The sequence below is a fragment of the Pelobates fuscus genome, chromosome 9 (assembly GCF_036172605.1).
Source record: "Pelobates fuscus isolate aPelFus1 chromosome 9, aPelFus1.pri, whole genome shotgun sequence".
In the NCBI taxonomy this organism is placed as follows: Eukaryota; Metazoa; Chordata; class Amphibia; order Anura; family Pelobatidae; genus Pelobates; species Pelobates fuscus.
In genome coordinates this window covers 36,618,204-36,636,726 of record NC_086325.1, presented here as the reverse complement: position 1 = coordinate 36,636,726, position 18,523 = coordinate 36,618,204, and the positions used below count along the sequence as shown (strand labels likewise).

Here is an 18,523-nt window from a genome sequence, read left to right as displayed (position 1 = left end):
ATATGTGATACATGATAACATTCACAGCAAGCCATCAAAAAGGTTGGCATTTCTCAAAGCAATGCAGTACAGTAGTCACCCATTATAATCTCCCACCTCTGTGTAGGCTAATTAGATTAAAGGTATAAGATCAATCAAACTGTACTGCTTGAGAAAGATTAATGATTTTTCAACTCACTGTATTAATTATTACTGTTCAGATATAGAGCTAAAAAGCCTCAATGATGTAAAAATACTGAAAATGGAAAAAAGGAAAAGCAGATGGATTAATCAAGCAAAGATGTATTTCAGTAATTTATCCTCCGCACTTCAAACTCACTATCACAACTTTCACATCAAAAATAGACTTTGATAATAAATTAGTCATTAAGGCCTCTAAAATTTAAAAATATTCAAATAGCAGAATTACATTTTTTTTTTTTACATGGCAGCCAAGAATTAAAGCTATAATAAATGACACTAGATTATAAAGTCCTAATGTATGTGAATTAAGCAGGATACCCATGCAAAGTCCACCTGGCATGTTTAAAACGGATTTCTACTCCTACAGAGCTTAAATTGAGACAGCTATGATGCTACTATACAGTGCATATACTTAAACACAACATGTTTAATCAGTTCATATTCCAGAAATAAATGCATACATTCATTTTCAACCGATGCAGCAGATGTCACTGTTTTATTAATATATTTTAACAGTGCATTTTAAAACAGGGGGTTGAGTTTTGTATATTTATTTTAACTTTAAACGCTTTTTTGGTTTATTCACTGAAGCATGACTTGTGTTAAGTTGAGAGCAGACTTACTACATTTAAGACAAACTAACCAACTCAGATAATATTGTCGCAATAAATTGTTCTATTAGACTGTTTTGACTTTTCTCTCCACCTTTATTTGAGGGCAAAAGGTCTTTAACCCCTTAAGGACCAAGCTTCTGGAATAAAAGGGAATCATGACATGTCACACACGTCATGTGTCCTTAAGGGGTTAAGGCTGGCTTTGGTCTTCAAGAGCTTGTAGCAGCTCGTATTAAGTCTGATGATATAAACACAGCCCTAACGAAAAGTGTGTCCATTTTAATAAATTGATATGCCCAGCAGTTAATGTTTTCACACAAATATACAATTTCCTGCTACAGTATTATGGGTGGACGATAGAAGGCCATGAACTGAAGAGCAAAGTTAACTTTACTTTAGGAGTGAGGGCCTAGTTTTTAGATTAAAAACTAGATTTGGTGAACCAAAAAAGAAGAGAAGATTGTATTAGGAAATAATCAGGAGCTGCAAGGAAAAGTGGGCTTTTAAAGAAAGGGTCTGAGAAAAGATCTAAGGGTAAATTAAGGATATAAGAACAAAAGATGGTTAGATAAAAAAAAGTTGTGTTTGAGAAAACAAAAAGAGGGGTGTGAGAATGAAAATATAATGGAAATTAAAAAATGTGTGGCAGAGAAAGAAAGAAGGAACGAGAAGGTAAAGAAATTATCTGTATAAGATGAGGACTGACAAAAAAATTTAAAGATTGGAAAGTCTAACAATGATTGTTAAGACTGATAAAAAGGTGATGTGAGAAAAAAAGGCATGACTGAGAAGATAATGGGATCTGAGATTAAAAGTGAGTTGGATGACACTTTGGATTATGTGCATTATGCTGGATGTATGAAGATGTTCTAGGAACAGACTATGGATTTTTGAGTGTGTACCTTTCTCAAGCCAGTTTCGAGAATGGGGAGTCACTGATTTGTTGAGAGCATCCTGAGACAGCTCTCAGCCAATCAGCATGCCGCGCTTCCTGAATCTAAACATTCACAAGCAGTATGCTGTCAGGGAGGAGTTGACATCGCCACTAGGTGCAACTTTGGGGTTAAACCGTTTGAGAATGGTTTAACCCCTAAAGGTAAGAGTGCCTCCATGGGCTTTCTGGCACCATAACAACCTAACTAGGATTACATTGTTATGGTGCCTTGAGTGTCCCCTTAAGGTGGGGTATCATATGATCCACAGTGACAAGGCAATTGGTAGATTTTATACAACACAGCCCTTTTGAACTAAATGTTTGTGTCAATTCTCCTGTCCTTCCCCCCAATGGAAAATTATAGAGTACATTATCTTTTTGTTAAATCATTGGTGTTATTCCAACTTTGACAAACTGCAAAGTTATATAAATGATAATTTTCAAGCTAGTGGAACATTCAAATATGATTTGTGTTCATATTCCTACAGTTTTATAGGAACAATTTAACATTTTAATTTAATGTCATTGGCTAAAATATTATCCAAATACATCAAGGAGGATTTATATGACCCTTTGTCCTAACAATATTGTATGTAGGAGCACCTGTATATAAGTATTTGATAGTCTAATTTATTGTTTTGTACTGATTCATGGGTATAAAGTGTTGATTTTAAGTAATATAGATGACTTGAGTTAATCCTACTTTGTAATGCAATATAAATATATGTAAAAAAAAATGAAAATTAAATTATCACAAAAAATAAAAAATATGATAATCTTTCAAGTTTCTACAATGAGTCATCCACCAAGAAGTAACTGAACTATGTCTGATATTCTTGTTCATTCTATGGTTTTCGATAGTGTTAACTCAGCATATTCCACAAATGACTTGGCAATAGCTGATGGGATTTGTAGTCTAGCTCTTGGAAGCAGACTTTGGCTTAGGAATCTTATGGCATTGGCAGGTGATTGTAGAAACAGAATGAATCCATGCTTTAAATTGTGATGTCTTTCATTTTAGGAGGTGGGTTAAGATTGAAACATTTTCACAAACTATGGAATTTGTAAGCAGCTTGATGCAGTGAGACAGGGAAGTGGACTTATTCACACCATTCGCTGTGCAAGGATAAGAGTTTCTTATGGTCCTTGGACGGTTGTTTGATTATTATTTTTTAATAGGCATTGTGACAAATCATATTTTCAATTCATGGAATCTTATTAATTAAAACGGAGATATATGGAGAATGGAACGCTGGTTTTGAAAATGTAGGTCAAATAATAACGCCCTTGTGTCTAAGATTTTTTTTTTCTCTGTTGCCAATGCAATGATCAGTAAATGGATTCCCTAATGTCTCTGAGTTCTAATCCCTTAGGAACCAGTGTGACATTTTCAGTTATTTATAGATTTCCATTAGCCAAGACTGAAAAACCAGCATTCCGTCTGAAAAAACAATATATGTATCTATAGAAGTTGCCACAATATGAATAATTAAGGAGCATATATTTAAATATGAATGTGTTGTACTCTTACATATATCAATAGCGGAACTCCAACGAGTGTAGGTACTAATAGAGATCTTCTTTCTCAATGCTGACAAAATATCCTTAGCAGAAAATACAAGTTATATAACTTCCAAGCTTTAATGATCAATCAGATCGCTCTGAAACATGCATGCTCACTTCAAGTGGATTTCAAAGCTCTAAAAATGTCAGATATATTCTTGTGAGGCATCTTGTACTTGTCCATATTTTGGTAATTTACCATATTGATGTTGAAAATCCTAACTATACAATCTGACTTCAATTGTCTCTGGGAATTCTTTGATCTAGTTCTTTGTGTCAATTGATATATAATGCTCAATCACTGTGCCTCAGAAAAACTCAAAGAAGCTCTGTGCAGTGATAAAACATGATTTTTTTTTTGTTCACTGAATTGCTCTTCTAAGACGTGACAGCCATTTTATTGCTATCCTGAAGTGACATCATCACCAGTGACCATTTGTGACTGGCATTACGTTGCCAGGTTTCTTTGTTGTATATAAAAAAAATTATTGTGTGATACATGAGTTGCAAACAGACATTCAATCACCCAACAGAGCAGCTATGAGACTCAGTTTCTAGAGGACTGAGGCAAAGAGTAACACCAAAATTAAAGAGACTTGCTCTGAACTTGGGAGGAGATATAGGTATTTCAGAATATATGCAAATACTTAAAGGGACACTGTAGGCACTGTCAAAGAGGACACTAATTGAAGTGGTTATAGTGTCTGGCGTTCATTGGCAATATCCATCCATTCAGCATTAAACTTTTTTTTTATGTGTTAATGCTAAATGAGAGTCCCCAACAACCCATCCCCTCTGTGCTGGTTGGGTTAAGGAAGAAGCATTACATAGCGTTAATAGATGGCAGTGATTGGATGAACAGTCAGCTGACTACTTTCTGCCTGTGACAGCACCACTTGTTGATAGGAATTTGTATGGCTGGAAGGAATAGTATAATCTCCAGCAGTGGCTGATGCTTTGGGTGGCCAGGGAAACTCATTTAGTTTTAATCTGCTTAAAAATGGTTTGACACTGCATGGAGGAAGAGTACCAGAGGATTCCAACAACTATAACACGTTTTGAGAGATGGAATGGTTATAGTGCCTACACTATAGCCATTCACAACACTCAGAATGTGGAAAGCCATGACTGTCTACCTTGCCATCCTGGCATTCTTCTACAGAGGGTGGTGAGACCCTTTTTTAAAGTAGGTATATTATCATTGATGCTATTTGCAATCAGTACACTCAGCCAATCATTATTTAGTGGTGTGTGAATTCACACATTTTGAAGTGTAATTACCACATTATCAGTATGGCTGCAATGGGGTGGGCTATTGATGCCAGCGTGTGTTAATTTATGTCAAACTACACAGAAATGGCCCGAGAGAAAAATAGTGACCAAAACTACTATAATGAGCTACAGTGGTTATAGTTCTTAAACTGCGTCTTTTAGTTATACCTTGAAAATATAAGGTGTCCGTGTGAATCACTGAGAGAAATTGATGAAACTCTGGCATAAAAAAACAGCTCACCTAAATATTTATCTATAACCAACAACTGCTGTTCATTAAACATTACTACTAATTATTATTGTCTTAACTCATATGCGATAAATAAATGCCTTTTTATATTGTTGTATGGGACTAGTTCATCAGTCTGAAAGATGTTATAAATTATAATGGTCTCACCTTAAGCCCTTAAGGACACATGACATGTGTGACATGTCATGATTCCCTTTTATTCCAGAAGTTTGGTCCTTACGGGGTTAAAGGAATAAAATAAAGATAATTTTTTTTCAGGTACAATGCCATATACAATATAAATATATATATATATATATATATATATATATATATATATATATATATATATCTTTCACATACAGATCCCTTTATTTTAAATATAACATAAATAAAATCAAGTGTATTTTTATATTTAATGTGATTAGGGTTATTATATCAATGCACAGTAGCTTTCAATATTTTGAGTGGTATTGATGATAGAATATCGCTCTGCTAATCCTTGCCATAAATGTTCATTACTCCTTGCGGACCGATCTAGATTGATTTATAAAGTAGGAAGCTGAAAAGTGTTCAGAATGAATGATGTTTACAACATGCTGTGAATGACTATGTAACTTCAATGGGCATGTAATAATTAATAGAATGCTTTGCTATTGTTATTTTGCCAAAGAGTTTTATGTTTATACTATACTAGATGTGTATATATGTTATACTAAAAAAGTGTTTGAATGCAATATTGAACAGTTTATTCATTTATAAATGTGGCTGCATTATAGTGAAAATGTAATCTTTTTGCTATATTAACCCCTTTGTGATAACTGCCATATAGGATACGGCGTTGCCATTCATGTTCTTGGTGACAGCCAACATACCCTAGATCAGGCCTGTCCAACCTGCGGCCCCCCAGATGTTGCTGAACTACAACTCCCATGATTCTTTCAATTAAACAGATAGCCAGGGAATCATGGGAGTTGTAGTTCAGCAACATCTGGGGGGGCAGCAGGTTGGACAGCCCGGCCCTATATAGTGTCTATTAAATCTGATCTCAGAATGCCTCACTGGCAAGGCAATGAGGTCCCCTAAGGTAAGTGGTTATGGGACAGCCAACAATCACTATGACTACCACTATAGGCAGCCATGGCCCTCCTGTGGTAGTGGTATGTACTTGCTATTATTAGATAGACTCACTTATGAATTATTTTTGTTTGTTTTTTATGTATTTCAGCTGAGAAATACTACAATCATTGCTGCTACCCCAAAAGTAGTGGGAATTTGAGTGCAGGACTTATTTCTGTGTTTTTGTGTTTGTCTGGTATTAGCCTGAATAATGACCACACACCACAGGATGCTGTTAAAGCCAATCGCAGAACTGTTTGCAAAGACAATGTAATCATTGTGACTGAATGTCACGGTTATCATCCAGTCTGGGGGGATCTATTATACAATTAATTGTTAGGGTTAAAGTTAAAAATGTACAGCAACTTAACACTCTTAAAACAGACATATTTTGGGAATGTAAATAATTAAAATAATAAATCAGTATATGGCCACGTGAGAAATAAGGAGGGTATATAATTAGTATATATAGTTAAAAAGTTGGCAAGAGATATTAAAGTCATTAGGATAACTGGGGATGTAGGAGAAATATGAGTGGTGAAAAGCATTCAATAAATGACCTAGACTCAGACAAGGATTGCTGCTGGCTTTAAAAAATGGTTGAGTATGGAGGGTGATGGAGTGAAATGAATTGGTGGCTATGGAGAAGAACATTCAAGACATATGGATTACAGACAGGGGGCATAACAAGAATGCTTGGGGAGCAGTGACTTGATCATATGTGTAGCAGGGACATGGAATTGATAGTGAGTTAGATAGGGAATTATATGAATGGCAAGTGGGAAAAGAATGAAAGAAAAGAAGAGACATTTATTGGTGGCAGTGGCATGAAATAAATTGGTGGGGAAGAGGCAGCAAGATGGAAGGCAAAAAGCATTGGAGGGGTTGCACGGAGCACAAAAGGGCTAACCTTGGAGGATACTCACAATGCTAAAAATATGAAATGGAAAGCAGAGGAGCATACCATGTGATTTGTAGCAAGGTGTATGGTATGCATGGATGTGGAAGAGGAGAATGTGATGGATGGATAAATGCTGAATGTAGTCAGTCAGGGAATTTGAAATCAAGATGATGGGATTTAAAATATGTGTCTATGGACCAGAATAGCAAGAAATGGGAGCAAAAAGACTTCATATACACATGTCAAGTCCCAGAGTGATGGAGAAGGGTAGACTCTGTCTCAGCATGAATGACTAGATTATCAGGATGGAGAGGCAGGGGCAGATAAGAAATGTGCAGAGTCTCAATGTGAAGAAGCAGACTCTCACAGTCCAGAGCCTAATATCTATTTTTCATATGAATAGTTTATGATTTTAGTACAAAAGTGGAATAAAAAAATATATTTACAAATCCAAGATTTTAAGTTGGGCTCCTGAATTCTAAAATGACTGAGATGTTTTATGTCCCAGTCAATAATTGATTTAAATATACATTTTTTTTGTATGAAGGTTACAACTTTTACTGTATAACTGATGTGTTCCTTAGATGCTCAGAGGAGAATTGGAAGCATTGCTTTCAAGCACTTTCCACCCCAGCTGAGTCAGAAGGCTACAATTTCCCAGAAATAATATAAGCATGTGGCACTTAAACTGCAACTTTAGATCATGGGTACATAGACCACAACCATTACCCATAAATTCAGTATTCATTTTATATTAAATAGTCTTTTATAGAGCATTATTATAAGGAGTTCTATATACGGAGTATTAATATTTATCTATCCAAAAATGATAAATATATTATATATCTTTGCTGCATACTCTATATAGAATAATATAGAAAGTTCTATTTTTACTTGAGCACTTTTCGTTCATTCTTCTACCTACAAAATAAATTCTGTCGAGTCCTAAAACAAACAACCCAATAAAAAGCAAACCTCACATAGTTTAACAATGTCTTGATCATTGAGTTGACTATAAAGAAGGTGCCTGAATTGAATAATATTGCAAAGGTTTCCAGTTACACAGATATATGAAAATATTTATATTTCCCATTAAAAGCTGAAATGAATGGTGGGCATATTGTGCTATCATTAAGCCCTCTGAATAATAGTTGTCTTGTTTTATGCAATTGCTTGTAATCAGTAGCATTGCAAATCATATTTATGCATCATGATTACATTTCAAACAAATTAGTAAAATAGCTACATTTCAGCCAATATTTCATACTAACATTGCATACTTCGAAATTATAATGAATCCAGAGCAGATTCCCTGAATGGTTATTATAGATATGGTCTTAGTTATAATTTGCATCTACATGGGAAATATCTGCCTGGTTCATACTTTTCAGGATGGGATGAGTTTGCATATATATTGTTATAGTAGAAAGTAGAAAATTATATTTTGCTGCTCTAATAGTTTAAGATAAAGAAACTTTTGGTACTCCAGATGTTATGGACTACATCTCCCATGGTGCTTTTACAGCGATAATGATGGCAAAGCATCAGGGGGGATGTAGTCCACAACATCTGGAGAGCGATAGATTACCTACCCCAGATTTAAGCGATTGAGGAGCACTCCATTTTCCCTTCGGATCACCATGTAGAGATGGCTTAGGAATGAATGCAGAGTCACGGGACTCCTCTGCACTTTCATCTGTACACAATTAATAATAATAATATGGCTTTCTAACAAGTTAGATATACGTAAGCTACTGCCAACATCTAATACTCATTTTTACCTGATTATTAGCTATAAGCCAAGCCTGTTTAGCAACTGAATACACAAAACACTAAAAAATAACTAAACTTCAAGATACAACATTCCAATACAAAACATGATTATCCTTAGTTGAATTTTCTAAATTAAAAATCAGCCATAAACTCATAAAACTTACTTGATTCTGGATCTGAGTTACCGTCTCCCTCCGTCCTGCTATTTGCCGAAGTTTGCTCATAATATTCTTCTTGGGGAAAGCCAAGGGGCAGAGCATGTGACGTGTTTGAACTGCCGCTGGGTTCATGATCTCCTAAGCCACTGTCGCTACAACTTTCCTGGGAACCGTCCGGTAGGTGAAATGTGACACGGCGCTGGGACTGCAGGGAGAAAAGAAAATTACATGGTTTCAGAGATGATCTGAGTAATTGCTTAATGCAGTCAATTTAGGAAATGTATTATTTCAGCTATCTGGTGAGGAGGACACATTAACATTATCATCATCCGTGCACAATTTCAGGCTGTTATATGAGCGAGCATTTCGACTATCAAGGCAGCTTCACCTGACAGCAGAACTTTTCCTCTTATCAGAATTATAAAGTTATAAAATGAAAGACACCTTTCACCAGGCTGAGATAGAGCAGCTTCAAAGGCATTTAATGGCTTAAAAAGCTAAGCACGGTTTATTGAAGTTGTTGCTATATCTGCAGATGGAAAATTGAAATAGAAAATAATGCAAATATCATATAATTACGCAAGAAATTGCCATGTAATTATTAAAGGTAAATACTATTGACATGTATTCAATCACACCTTTAAAACAAAATGCATATTCAATAAAAAAATATAAAATGAAAACATGTATCCATTTTTTTTTATGAAAATGTTATAAAGCAGGTCCTGTGGGATTACTGTCATGCGAATAAAGTGTGACTTCATGGGTTTTTATCTTTTAAAACAATCATACATAACCCATCTGCCTGTTTGTCCATCCCTCTGTCATATTTGTCTGTCTGTCCGTCTGTCTGTTCTGACTGTCGATAAATGTGTTTGTTTCTCCATAGTCAGTCTCCCACCCAACTATTCTCCAATTTACTCATTCATATTTTTTTGCACATTTAACTATAAAATACAAGATTTGTACACCTATTGATAATGCTATGCTTGGGTAGCAATTGGTTAAACCTTTTTTTTTTTTTTTTGCTAATACAGTGTATCAATAGTTAGCTAATTTTAGGGTTGTACAATCTGTAACAACTATAATTATACTTTGTCATGTACATCCATATTACATGATGTGCTTTCTATGTCATACTCCTACTAGACCAAAAATGAAGGGCTAATTTATACTAATGGCAGTTAGGTACGCAATAAGGTTTATTAAATGTGGTTTTAAGCCCATGTGAGTATTTGGTATTCACATGCAATGTATCAGCACTTCATAATTTAATAATGTTCATGGAATCAATTTCACTAAGTAACATATATTAATCATTATGCTTTCCTCCAGTGGGGTCTCTATGTTCTATGGCAGCTCATACAACTACAAACTGTAATACTACACTACCATCAGGCACCAACACATTTACATTTAATTTATGTAAAATTTAACATTTTGACATAATTCATTAAATCTATGTGTGTGTTTTGTCTTTTTTTTTTATCTATTGCTCCTTTTGCGTCCTGACCATTATTTTTTAATATACAATTTTTTTTCAGTGATGCATTCGATTTATCAATGTTTTCACCACTTCTTCCCACAGGAAAAAAAAATATTTTAACAAATGTTATCATAATAATGACACAATTTAACTGTCACTTTTCTGAACAGTCATAAATGCCCTCATCGCCCACTTCTATGCTAAAACATAATACTCATAACACTTGTACCAAATCTGCATTGTTGGATAAGAAGCAGACTTGGAATATAAAGCTCTTATAAAGGTACATGTGCATTACACAGGCGTTCTTTTCAAATATCAGTGCTAAAAAGACAACAGCATTGTCAGAGCAAAACAATAGACGGTCACTGCTGGTAACCTGATAATGTGGTTCACCCTTCAAGTAACAAACTGAACATCAAGCTTGTGCTATTCAATAGCAGTATGATTCAGATTAAGAATGGAAGCTTGTGTATACTCAGAAATGCTTGAGAAAAATCTGAATAAAATGCTTAACTTGATCATGAAATCACTGGCTCTATGGCGGACTTTTTTTTGTAAAGTATTGAAACAATTATATAATATCCATCTGTAGCTATATAAAAAAACTATTACTGAATAAAAACTATACATTGTAGAAAATTGACAATGGAATGGCAGATTTTAAGTTCAGATATTAACTGAGAAATGTATTTTTAAACACAATTTGGCTTGCATTTCTCTTGTTAGTTATCCACCCTTCACCATTTAAATGAATAAATCCCCATGCATTATGTTCAAGGAGTGGGTATGGGGATTGGGATCTTAAAAATGACCCATTTTTTCTCATTCAAAGAGAATTAATAAGCAACTAGTCCAATCATGCTACCGCATATTTACCTGTAGGCATTTCACTTTCACGACATATGCTGTTTAAATTCCTACACATTCTAAATATTATCCTGATAGTCCCAAAGGGAGGTTTAACCCCTTAAGGACCAAACTTCTGGAATAAAAGGGAATCATGACATGTCACACATGTCATGTGTCCTTAAGGGGTTAAACTCTATGAAAGAAGATGGTAGGTGTTGGTGAAAATAAATTGATTAGATCTGATTAGGTTATATTGCAATTACATATACTTCCTACAGAGGAAAATCAGAGATAGTGATTAATTAACTCTCACCTGTGGCATTTTTAAATGGCTGCTTAAATCATTTATTCCTTTCATAAAATGGTCTTGGTGAGCAATGTGTGGTGATAGGGATAGCTTATTTGAGACACATATTGTTCTTCCTGCAAATACTTTTGTTTAGGGATCTATCTTGAAAAGATCAAGATGCATCATCAGATTGTGTTGTGAAATACTCAATATTGGGAAATAATTTTCAATGACTTATTAAAAAGTATCCATTAAACCTTCTAAATAGACAATAGATCAATGCAGCTAAAATACCGACAGGTTTCCATGGTCCATGGTGTACATGTCTACTTCTACTGATACCGACCACCATTTAGTTTAATTTACCATTTTACATACTGGATAAAGATAGTTTCCAATTAAGAGCCCAGCAACTACACTGGGATAATATAAAAGGATCACTCAGAGTATTTGATAATACAGATGTCGCGAACATAAAATTTTCCGTTCGCGAACGGCGAACGCGAATTTCCGCAAATGTTCACGAACGGGCGAACCGGGCAAACCGCCATAGACTTCAATAGGCAGGCAAATTTTAAAACCCACAGGGACTCTTTCTGGCCACAATAGTGATGGAAAAGTTGTTTCAAGGGGACTAACACCTGGACTGTGGCATGCCGGAGGGGGATCCATGGCAAAACTCCCATGGAAAATTACATTTTTACAGTTGATGCAGAGTCTGGTTTTAATCCATAAAGGGCATAAATCACCTAACATTCCTAAATTGTTTGGAATAACGTGCTTTAAAACATCAGGTATGATGTTGTATCAATCAGGTAGTGTAAGGGTTACGCCGCTTCCCAGTGACAGACCAAACTCCCCGTTTAATGCATCGCAAACAACCGCAGTCCATTTGCACAACCGCAAACTCCCCATTTGCACAAGGGTGGATACCAAGCTAGCCATGTCCCGTTCCTTGTCCTCACTGATGTCATTGAAGGACTCTTCCTCCACCCAGCCACGTACATCACCAAGGGTCCCCAAAAGGTGACAACAAGCCCCCTGGGACGCCGGCTGTGTTTGGTCTTCCACCTTCCTCCTCTGACTCCTCTTCTTCAGACTCCTCTCTCTGCGTTGCCTCGCTATGCGTTATTATAAGGAGTGTTAAGTAGTACTATTCCTATCAGTTTAATCCCTGTTACGTCCCCTATCAGGGGAAGTGTATATGGCATCGATTTTAGGAACTGGGAGATGGAAAAAGATGCTTGGTCGGTCCTCCTACTTCAAATTTGGGGCACTGCGCGTGCAATCTAATGTGCCACCAGATAGGAGTGGTGTGTTAAGTAGTACTATTCTTATCAGTTTAAACCCTGTTACGTCCCCCTCATCAGGCCTTTTTTAGTCAAATGTATCACCCACTGTCAGTCCCTTCGGGATCCATCCCTCATTCATCTTAATAAAGGTGAGGTAATCTAGACTTTTTTGACCTAGGCGACTTCTCTTCTCAGTGACAATACCTACTGCTGCACTGAAGGTCCTTTCTGGCAAGACACTTGAAGCGGGGCAGGCCAGAAGTTCGATCGCAAATTGGGATAGCTCAGGCCACAGGTCAAGCCTGCATACCCAGTAGTCAAAGGGTTCATCGCTCCTCAGAGTGTCGATATCTGCAGTTAAGATGAGGTAGTCTGCTACCTGTCGGTCGAGTCGTTCTCTGAGGGTGGACCCCGAAGGGCTGTGGCGATGCTTAGGACTTAAAAAGCTCTGCATGTCCTCCTTCAACAACACATCTGTAAAGTGTCCTGTCCTTGCTGGCGTGATCGTGGGAGGAGGAGGATTACTTTCACCTCTTCCCCTGTTAGATTCCCGTTGTGCTGTGACATCACCCTTATACGCTGTGTGAATCATACTTTTTAATTTATTTTGGAACTGTTGCATCCTTTCTGACTTGCGGTAATTCGGTAACATTTCAGGCACTTTCTGCTTATACCGGGGTGTAGTAGCGTGGACACCCAGTACGGGTCGTTCTCCTTCAGCCTTTTTATACGAGGGTCCCTCAACAGGCAAGACAGCATGAAAGACCCCATTTGCACAAGGTTGGATGCCGAGCTACTCATGTCCCGTTCCTCGTCCTCAGTGATCTCACTGAAGGTATGTTCTTCCCCCCAGCCACGTACAACACCACGGGTACCAGATAGGTGATCTGAGCAATGAGCACCCTGGGATGCCTGTTGTAGTTGGTCTTCCTCCTCCTCCTCAAAGCCACATTCCTCCTCTGACTCCTCTTCCTCACAATCCTCTTCCAGCGTTGCCGCAGGTCCAGCAAGCGATGCTGATAAGGCTGTTTCTGGTGGTGATGGTGACCACAACTCTTCCTCTTCACGCTCATCTACGGCCTGATCCAGCACTCTTCGCAGGGCACGCTCCAGGAAGAAAACAAATGGTATGATGTCGCTGATGGTGCCTTCGGTGCGACTGACTAGGTTTGTCACCTCCTCAAAAGGACGCATGAGCCTACAGGCATTGCGCATGAGTGTCCAGTAACATGGCAAAAAAATTCCCAGCTCCGCAGAGGCTGTCCTAGCACCCCGGTCATACAAATAGTCATTAACGGCTTTTTCTTGTTGGAGCAGGTGGTCAAATATTAGGAGTGTTGAATTCCAACGTGTCGGGCTGTCGCGAATCAAGCGCCTCACTGGCATGTTGTTTCGCCGCTGGATATCTGAAAAGTGCCGTGTAGGAATGCCTGAATGGCCACACACCTTCCTGGCCTGCTTCAGGACGTTCTGTAAGCCTGGGTACTTATGCACAAAGCGTTGTACGATCAGATTACACACATGTGCCATGCACGGCACATGTGTCAACTTGCCCAAATTCAATGCTGCCAACAAATTTCTTCCGTTATCACAAACCACTTTGCCGATCTCCAGTTGGTGAAGAGTTAGCCACTGATCCACCTGTGCATTCAGGGCAGACAGGAGTGCTGGCCAGGTGTGACTCTCTGCTTTCAGGCAAGTCAACCCCAAGATGGCGTGATACTGCCGTATCCGGGATGTGGAATAGTACCTGGGGGGCTGGGGGGTGCTGTTGATGTGGACTCAGCCGAGGAGGTTATGGAAGAGGATGGAGTAGGAGGAGTAGAGGAGGTGGCAGCAGGCCTGCCTGCAAGTCGTGGCGGTGTCACCAACTCCTCTGCAGAGCCACGCATTCCATGCTTGGCAGCCATTAGCAGGTTTACCCAATGCACAGTGTAGGTGATATACCTGCCCTGACCATGCTTTGCAGACCAGGTATCAGTGGTCAGATGGACCCTTGCCCCAACACTGTGTGCCAGACATGCCATTACTTCCTTTTGCACAATCGAGTACAGGTTGGGGATTGCCTTTTGTGCAAAGAAATTTTGGGCAGGTACCTTCCACTGCGGTGTCCCAATAGCTACAAATTTTTGGAAAGCCTCAGACTCCACCAGCTTGTATGGTAAAAGCTGGTGGGCTAAGAGTTCAGACAAGCCAGCTGTCAGATGCCGGGCAAGGGGGTGACTTTGTGACATTGGATTCTTACGCTCAAACATGTCCTTGACAGACACCTGACTGCATCAAATATGTCCTTGACAGACAGGAACTGCTCAAGACAAGAGATGGAGTGGCGGATGGTTGAGAGGGGGCATGGAGGACAGCAGTGGTTGACGTGGCTGAAGATGCTGGACCAGGCGGAGGATGGCGGCTTTGAGTTTGTGCTGCTTGTACTCATGTGTTGATCCCATAGGTGTTTGTGATGTGCGATCATGTGCCTTCGCAAAGCAGTTGTACCTAGGTGGGTGTTGGACTTCCCACGACTCAGTTTCTTTTGTCACAGGTTGCAAATGGCATCGCCATTGTCAGAGGCAGACACACAAAAAAAATGCCACACTGCTGAGCTCTGTAATGACGGCATTCTGGTGGTGGCAACAGCATGCGTTGATTGACGTGCTGTCTGGCTGACCCCGGGTGCCTATACATGCTATCTGACTGTGCCACTAGCTCCTTGCGACGACCTCCCCCTGCTTCCAACTCGTCTCCTCCTCCTCCTCTCTGTCTCCCCATATGAACTTTCCCCCTGTTCTTCTTCTCTTCTAGCGGGCACCCACGTGACATCCACGGACGCATCGTCATCATCAACCGCTTCACTTGTATCTGACAACTCAGCAAAGGAAGCAGCAGCGGGTACAACATCATCATCATCACACCGTATGTCCATGTGTGTAATGCTGCCTGACTGAGACATATCCCTGTTATCTACATCCTCTGGCAATAATGGTTGCACATCACTCATTTCTTCCAAGCGATGTGTAAATAACTCCTCTGACAGATCAAGTGAAGCGGCTGTGGTGCTAGTGTTGGTGGTGGCGGCAGGCGGGCAAGTGGTAACTTGAGAGGTCCCCGAAGCTAAGTTGGAGGAGGATGGTGCATCAAGGTTCCGAGCGGAAGCTGTAGAAGATTGGGTGTCCTGTGTTAGCCAGTCAACTATGTCCTCAGAACTTTTCGAGTTCAGGGTACGTGGCCTCTGAACACTGGGCATTATTCTAGGGTCAAAGGGAATCACAGCACCACGACCATGATGGCCCCTGCGGGGTGGCCTGCCTCTGCCTGTCATTTTTTTTTCGATTAGTGGTACTATGCGTGCAAGCTACTGTGACAACAGATATGAGTGGCACTGTGCACTGGCAGAAGTTGGCAGAGTAGACGCTGTAGGCCTGACACACACGCTTGCAGACAACTAACTGCTATTCAATCTATTACAGTCAAAAATGTTTATTTTTTTTAAATGTACACTACTGTTACACCAGATATGAGTTGCACTGGTGTGACACTGTGCCCTGGCAGGCCCTGAAACGCACACGTGTGAAGGAAACTGACTGCTATTATATTACAGTCAAAAAAGTGTTTTTTTTTTTAAATGCAAGCTATTGTGACACCAGATATGAGTGGTGGCACTGGGCAAGTGGGCACAGGATACGCTGTGAGCCTGACACACACGCTGGCAGGCAGGCAGGCAGGCAACTGCAATTAGATTACACAGGGCTTTTTGGGGTGCAGTCCTTACAGCAGAGATCAGATGAGTCCTTCAGGACTGTAGTGGACACTGAATACACTAGCCTAGCTATCGATTTCCCTATTAAATCATCAGCAGCTACACTGTCGCTCCTCTCACTAAGAATGCAGCTACCGAATGAATCTAAAATGGTTGCTGTCCAGGAGGTGGGAGGGTCTGGGAGGGAGGGTCTGCTGCTGATTGACTGGAATGTGTCTGCTGACTGTGAGGTACAGGATCAAAGTTTACTCAATGATGACAAATAGGGGGCGGACCGAACATCGCATATGTTCGCCCGCTGTGGCGAACGTGAACAAGCTATGTTCGCCAAGAACTATTCGCCAGCGAACTATTCTGGACATCTCTATTTGATAATTTATGCAAGTAACCCTTAATATACTTGAGGTGCTTTGTGGGGCAGTGCTGCACAGCAGGCAGCACTGCCATTCAGTATCTCCACGCTCTGCATTGAGATGCAGAATTTCCCTCATCGGTTGCCGTCTCTATGAGGAGGTGCTGATTTGCCAAAACAGTGTTTGGCCCCGCCCCTATTCTGCCTCCTTTGCCGATTTCAGCCAATCCAATGCTTTCCCTATGGGAAAGCATTGGATTGGCTAAAAATCGTAAATCGTGATGAGATCACCAAGGAGATGGATCGGGGGCATGGCCAGCACTGGCAGACGTGTGCGGCGCAGGAAATAAGGTACGTTTAACCCATTCTAAGGGGTCTAAGGGGGGGGCAAGCCTCCAAAATGGTGTTTCTAACACTATAGGACAGTGATTGATTGCAAACCTTTTTAAGTGCCCAAACCGCAATGCATGCCAACTTTTTTCCCCTCAAATTAAACCTGAATACTGAGGTTTAAGTTTTGAAAAAATAACTCTAACAGTTGTCCGAACTAATTAACATATTTTGTTTTAAAAGAAGAACAAAACAACAAAGAGTTCAATTATAGTTTTTTGTTGAAAAAAACATAAATTCTAGTAAATTAAAACACACTGGTGTTCGGTGGTGCTTCACCTTACTAAGCACCTATACCCCCCTATCCACCTGCAGTTTGCATGCATCTTATATGCTGTTTTGGCACAGTTTACATCAGAATAACATCCGTCTTACATCCAGTTTTGGTGCAGCTTTGTATGTATGTCAATGAACATGCATTTTTCATCAGGTTTCTGTCCGTCCAGCTGCACCAAAACTGCATGTGAACCTTGCCAAAGATGCATATAAGGGGATACTCAACTTGTAATATGATTACATACCAGGCTGAAATTGTATGAGGAAAGCCATACTCTGGGTCCTTTCTTTGCTTCTACAGTTACAATAAATGTCGACCTGAATTAGGATGAGCAAGATAAACAAGGATACTAAACTTGCTTAACACACTTTAAACAACTCCTAAATTAGTGTCTTGGACACAAACACTGCATTAGTAAAGGTTTGCGGTTGGCATGCTTTTACACAATTAATGTGATTTTTGCTGCTGTATACATGCTGAACATTTGTCAAACCTTGGCTCATACTCTTTTAGTTTGAGAGCAACACATGCAGCACTCAATTAATCTGTTAGTCTGTTTCTGGTACCAGATTTTATGTAATTCAAAGCTGAAAACAGCTGCTCAAAAGCATAAAATGACCCAAACAACGAAAGAAGAACAATTCCAAGTGCTTTCATTGACTTAAAATTATTCGGCAGAGAATTCCACACTTTAAGGATTTAATTTTCAGAACTACCAACTGTGCTGTCCATTGTCATCCCTTCACATTCTATCTTCTCAATGTTATTTTTCCAGATAGAGCTTTCTTGAAATTTTAATAGCTCCATTTCCAGATGTCCTAAATCTAATCAGTGTAAGCAGGAAATATCAAGCTCTTCATATTTGGCTTTATCGGGAGAAGTGAGAAAATACAGGGTCGTCTCCATTTTCCGGAATTACAAGAATCTGTTACTAAAGTTCCTTGTGGATTTCCTGATGGCTTGGAGGATCGTCCGTAAATATTGTAGAATTGTCTAAATGTATTTTTAGATTTGGAAAGTATTTCAGCTGCCCACTTTCAATGTCTCTTTCAAAAACCTGCAGCTTTCTCTCAAATGTTCTGATA

The 18,523-nt window shown here is 39.2% G+C and overlaps 1 protein-coding gene across 1 annotated transcript in view; it reads right to left on the bottom strand.

Annotated features, from left to right (window-relative positions):
• Positions 1 to 18,523, bottom strand: part of LOC134572733 (protocadherin-11 X-linked-like) — a 1,192,750-nt gene that overhangs the window by 288,113 nt on the left and 886,114 nt on the right. The window contains exon 5 of the mRNA XM_063431865.1: positions 8,753 to 8,951. Coding sequence (XP_063287935.1) covers positions 8,753 to 8,951 — 199 coding nt within the window. The remainder of the gene's footprint in view (positions 1 to 8,752; positions 8,952 to 18,523) is intronic.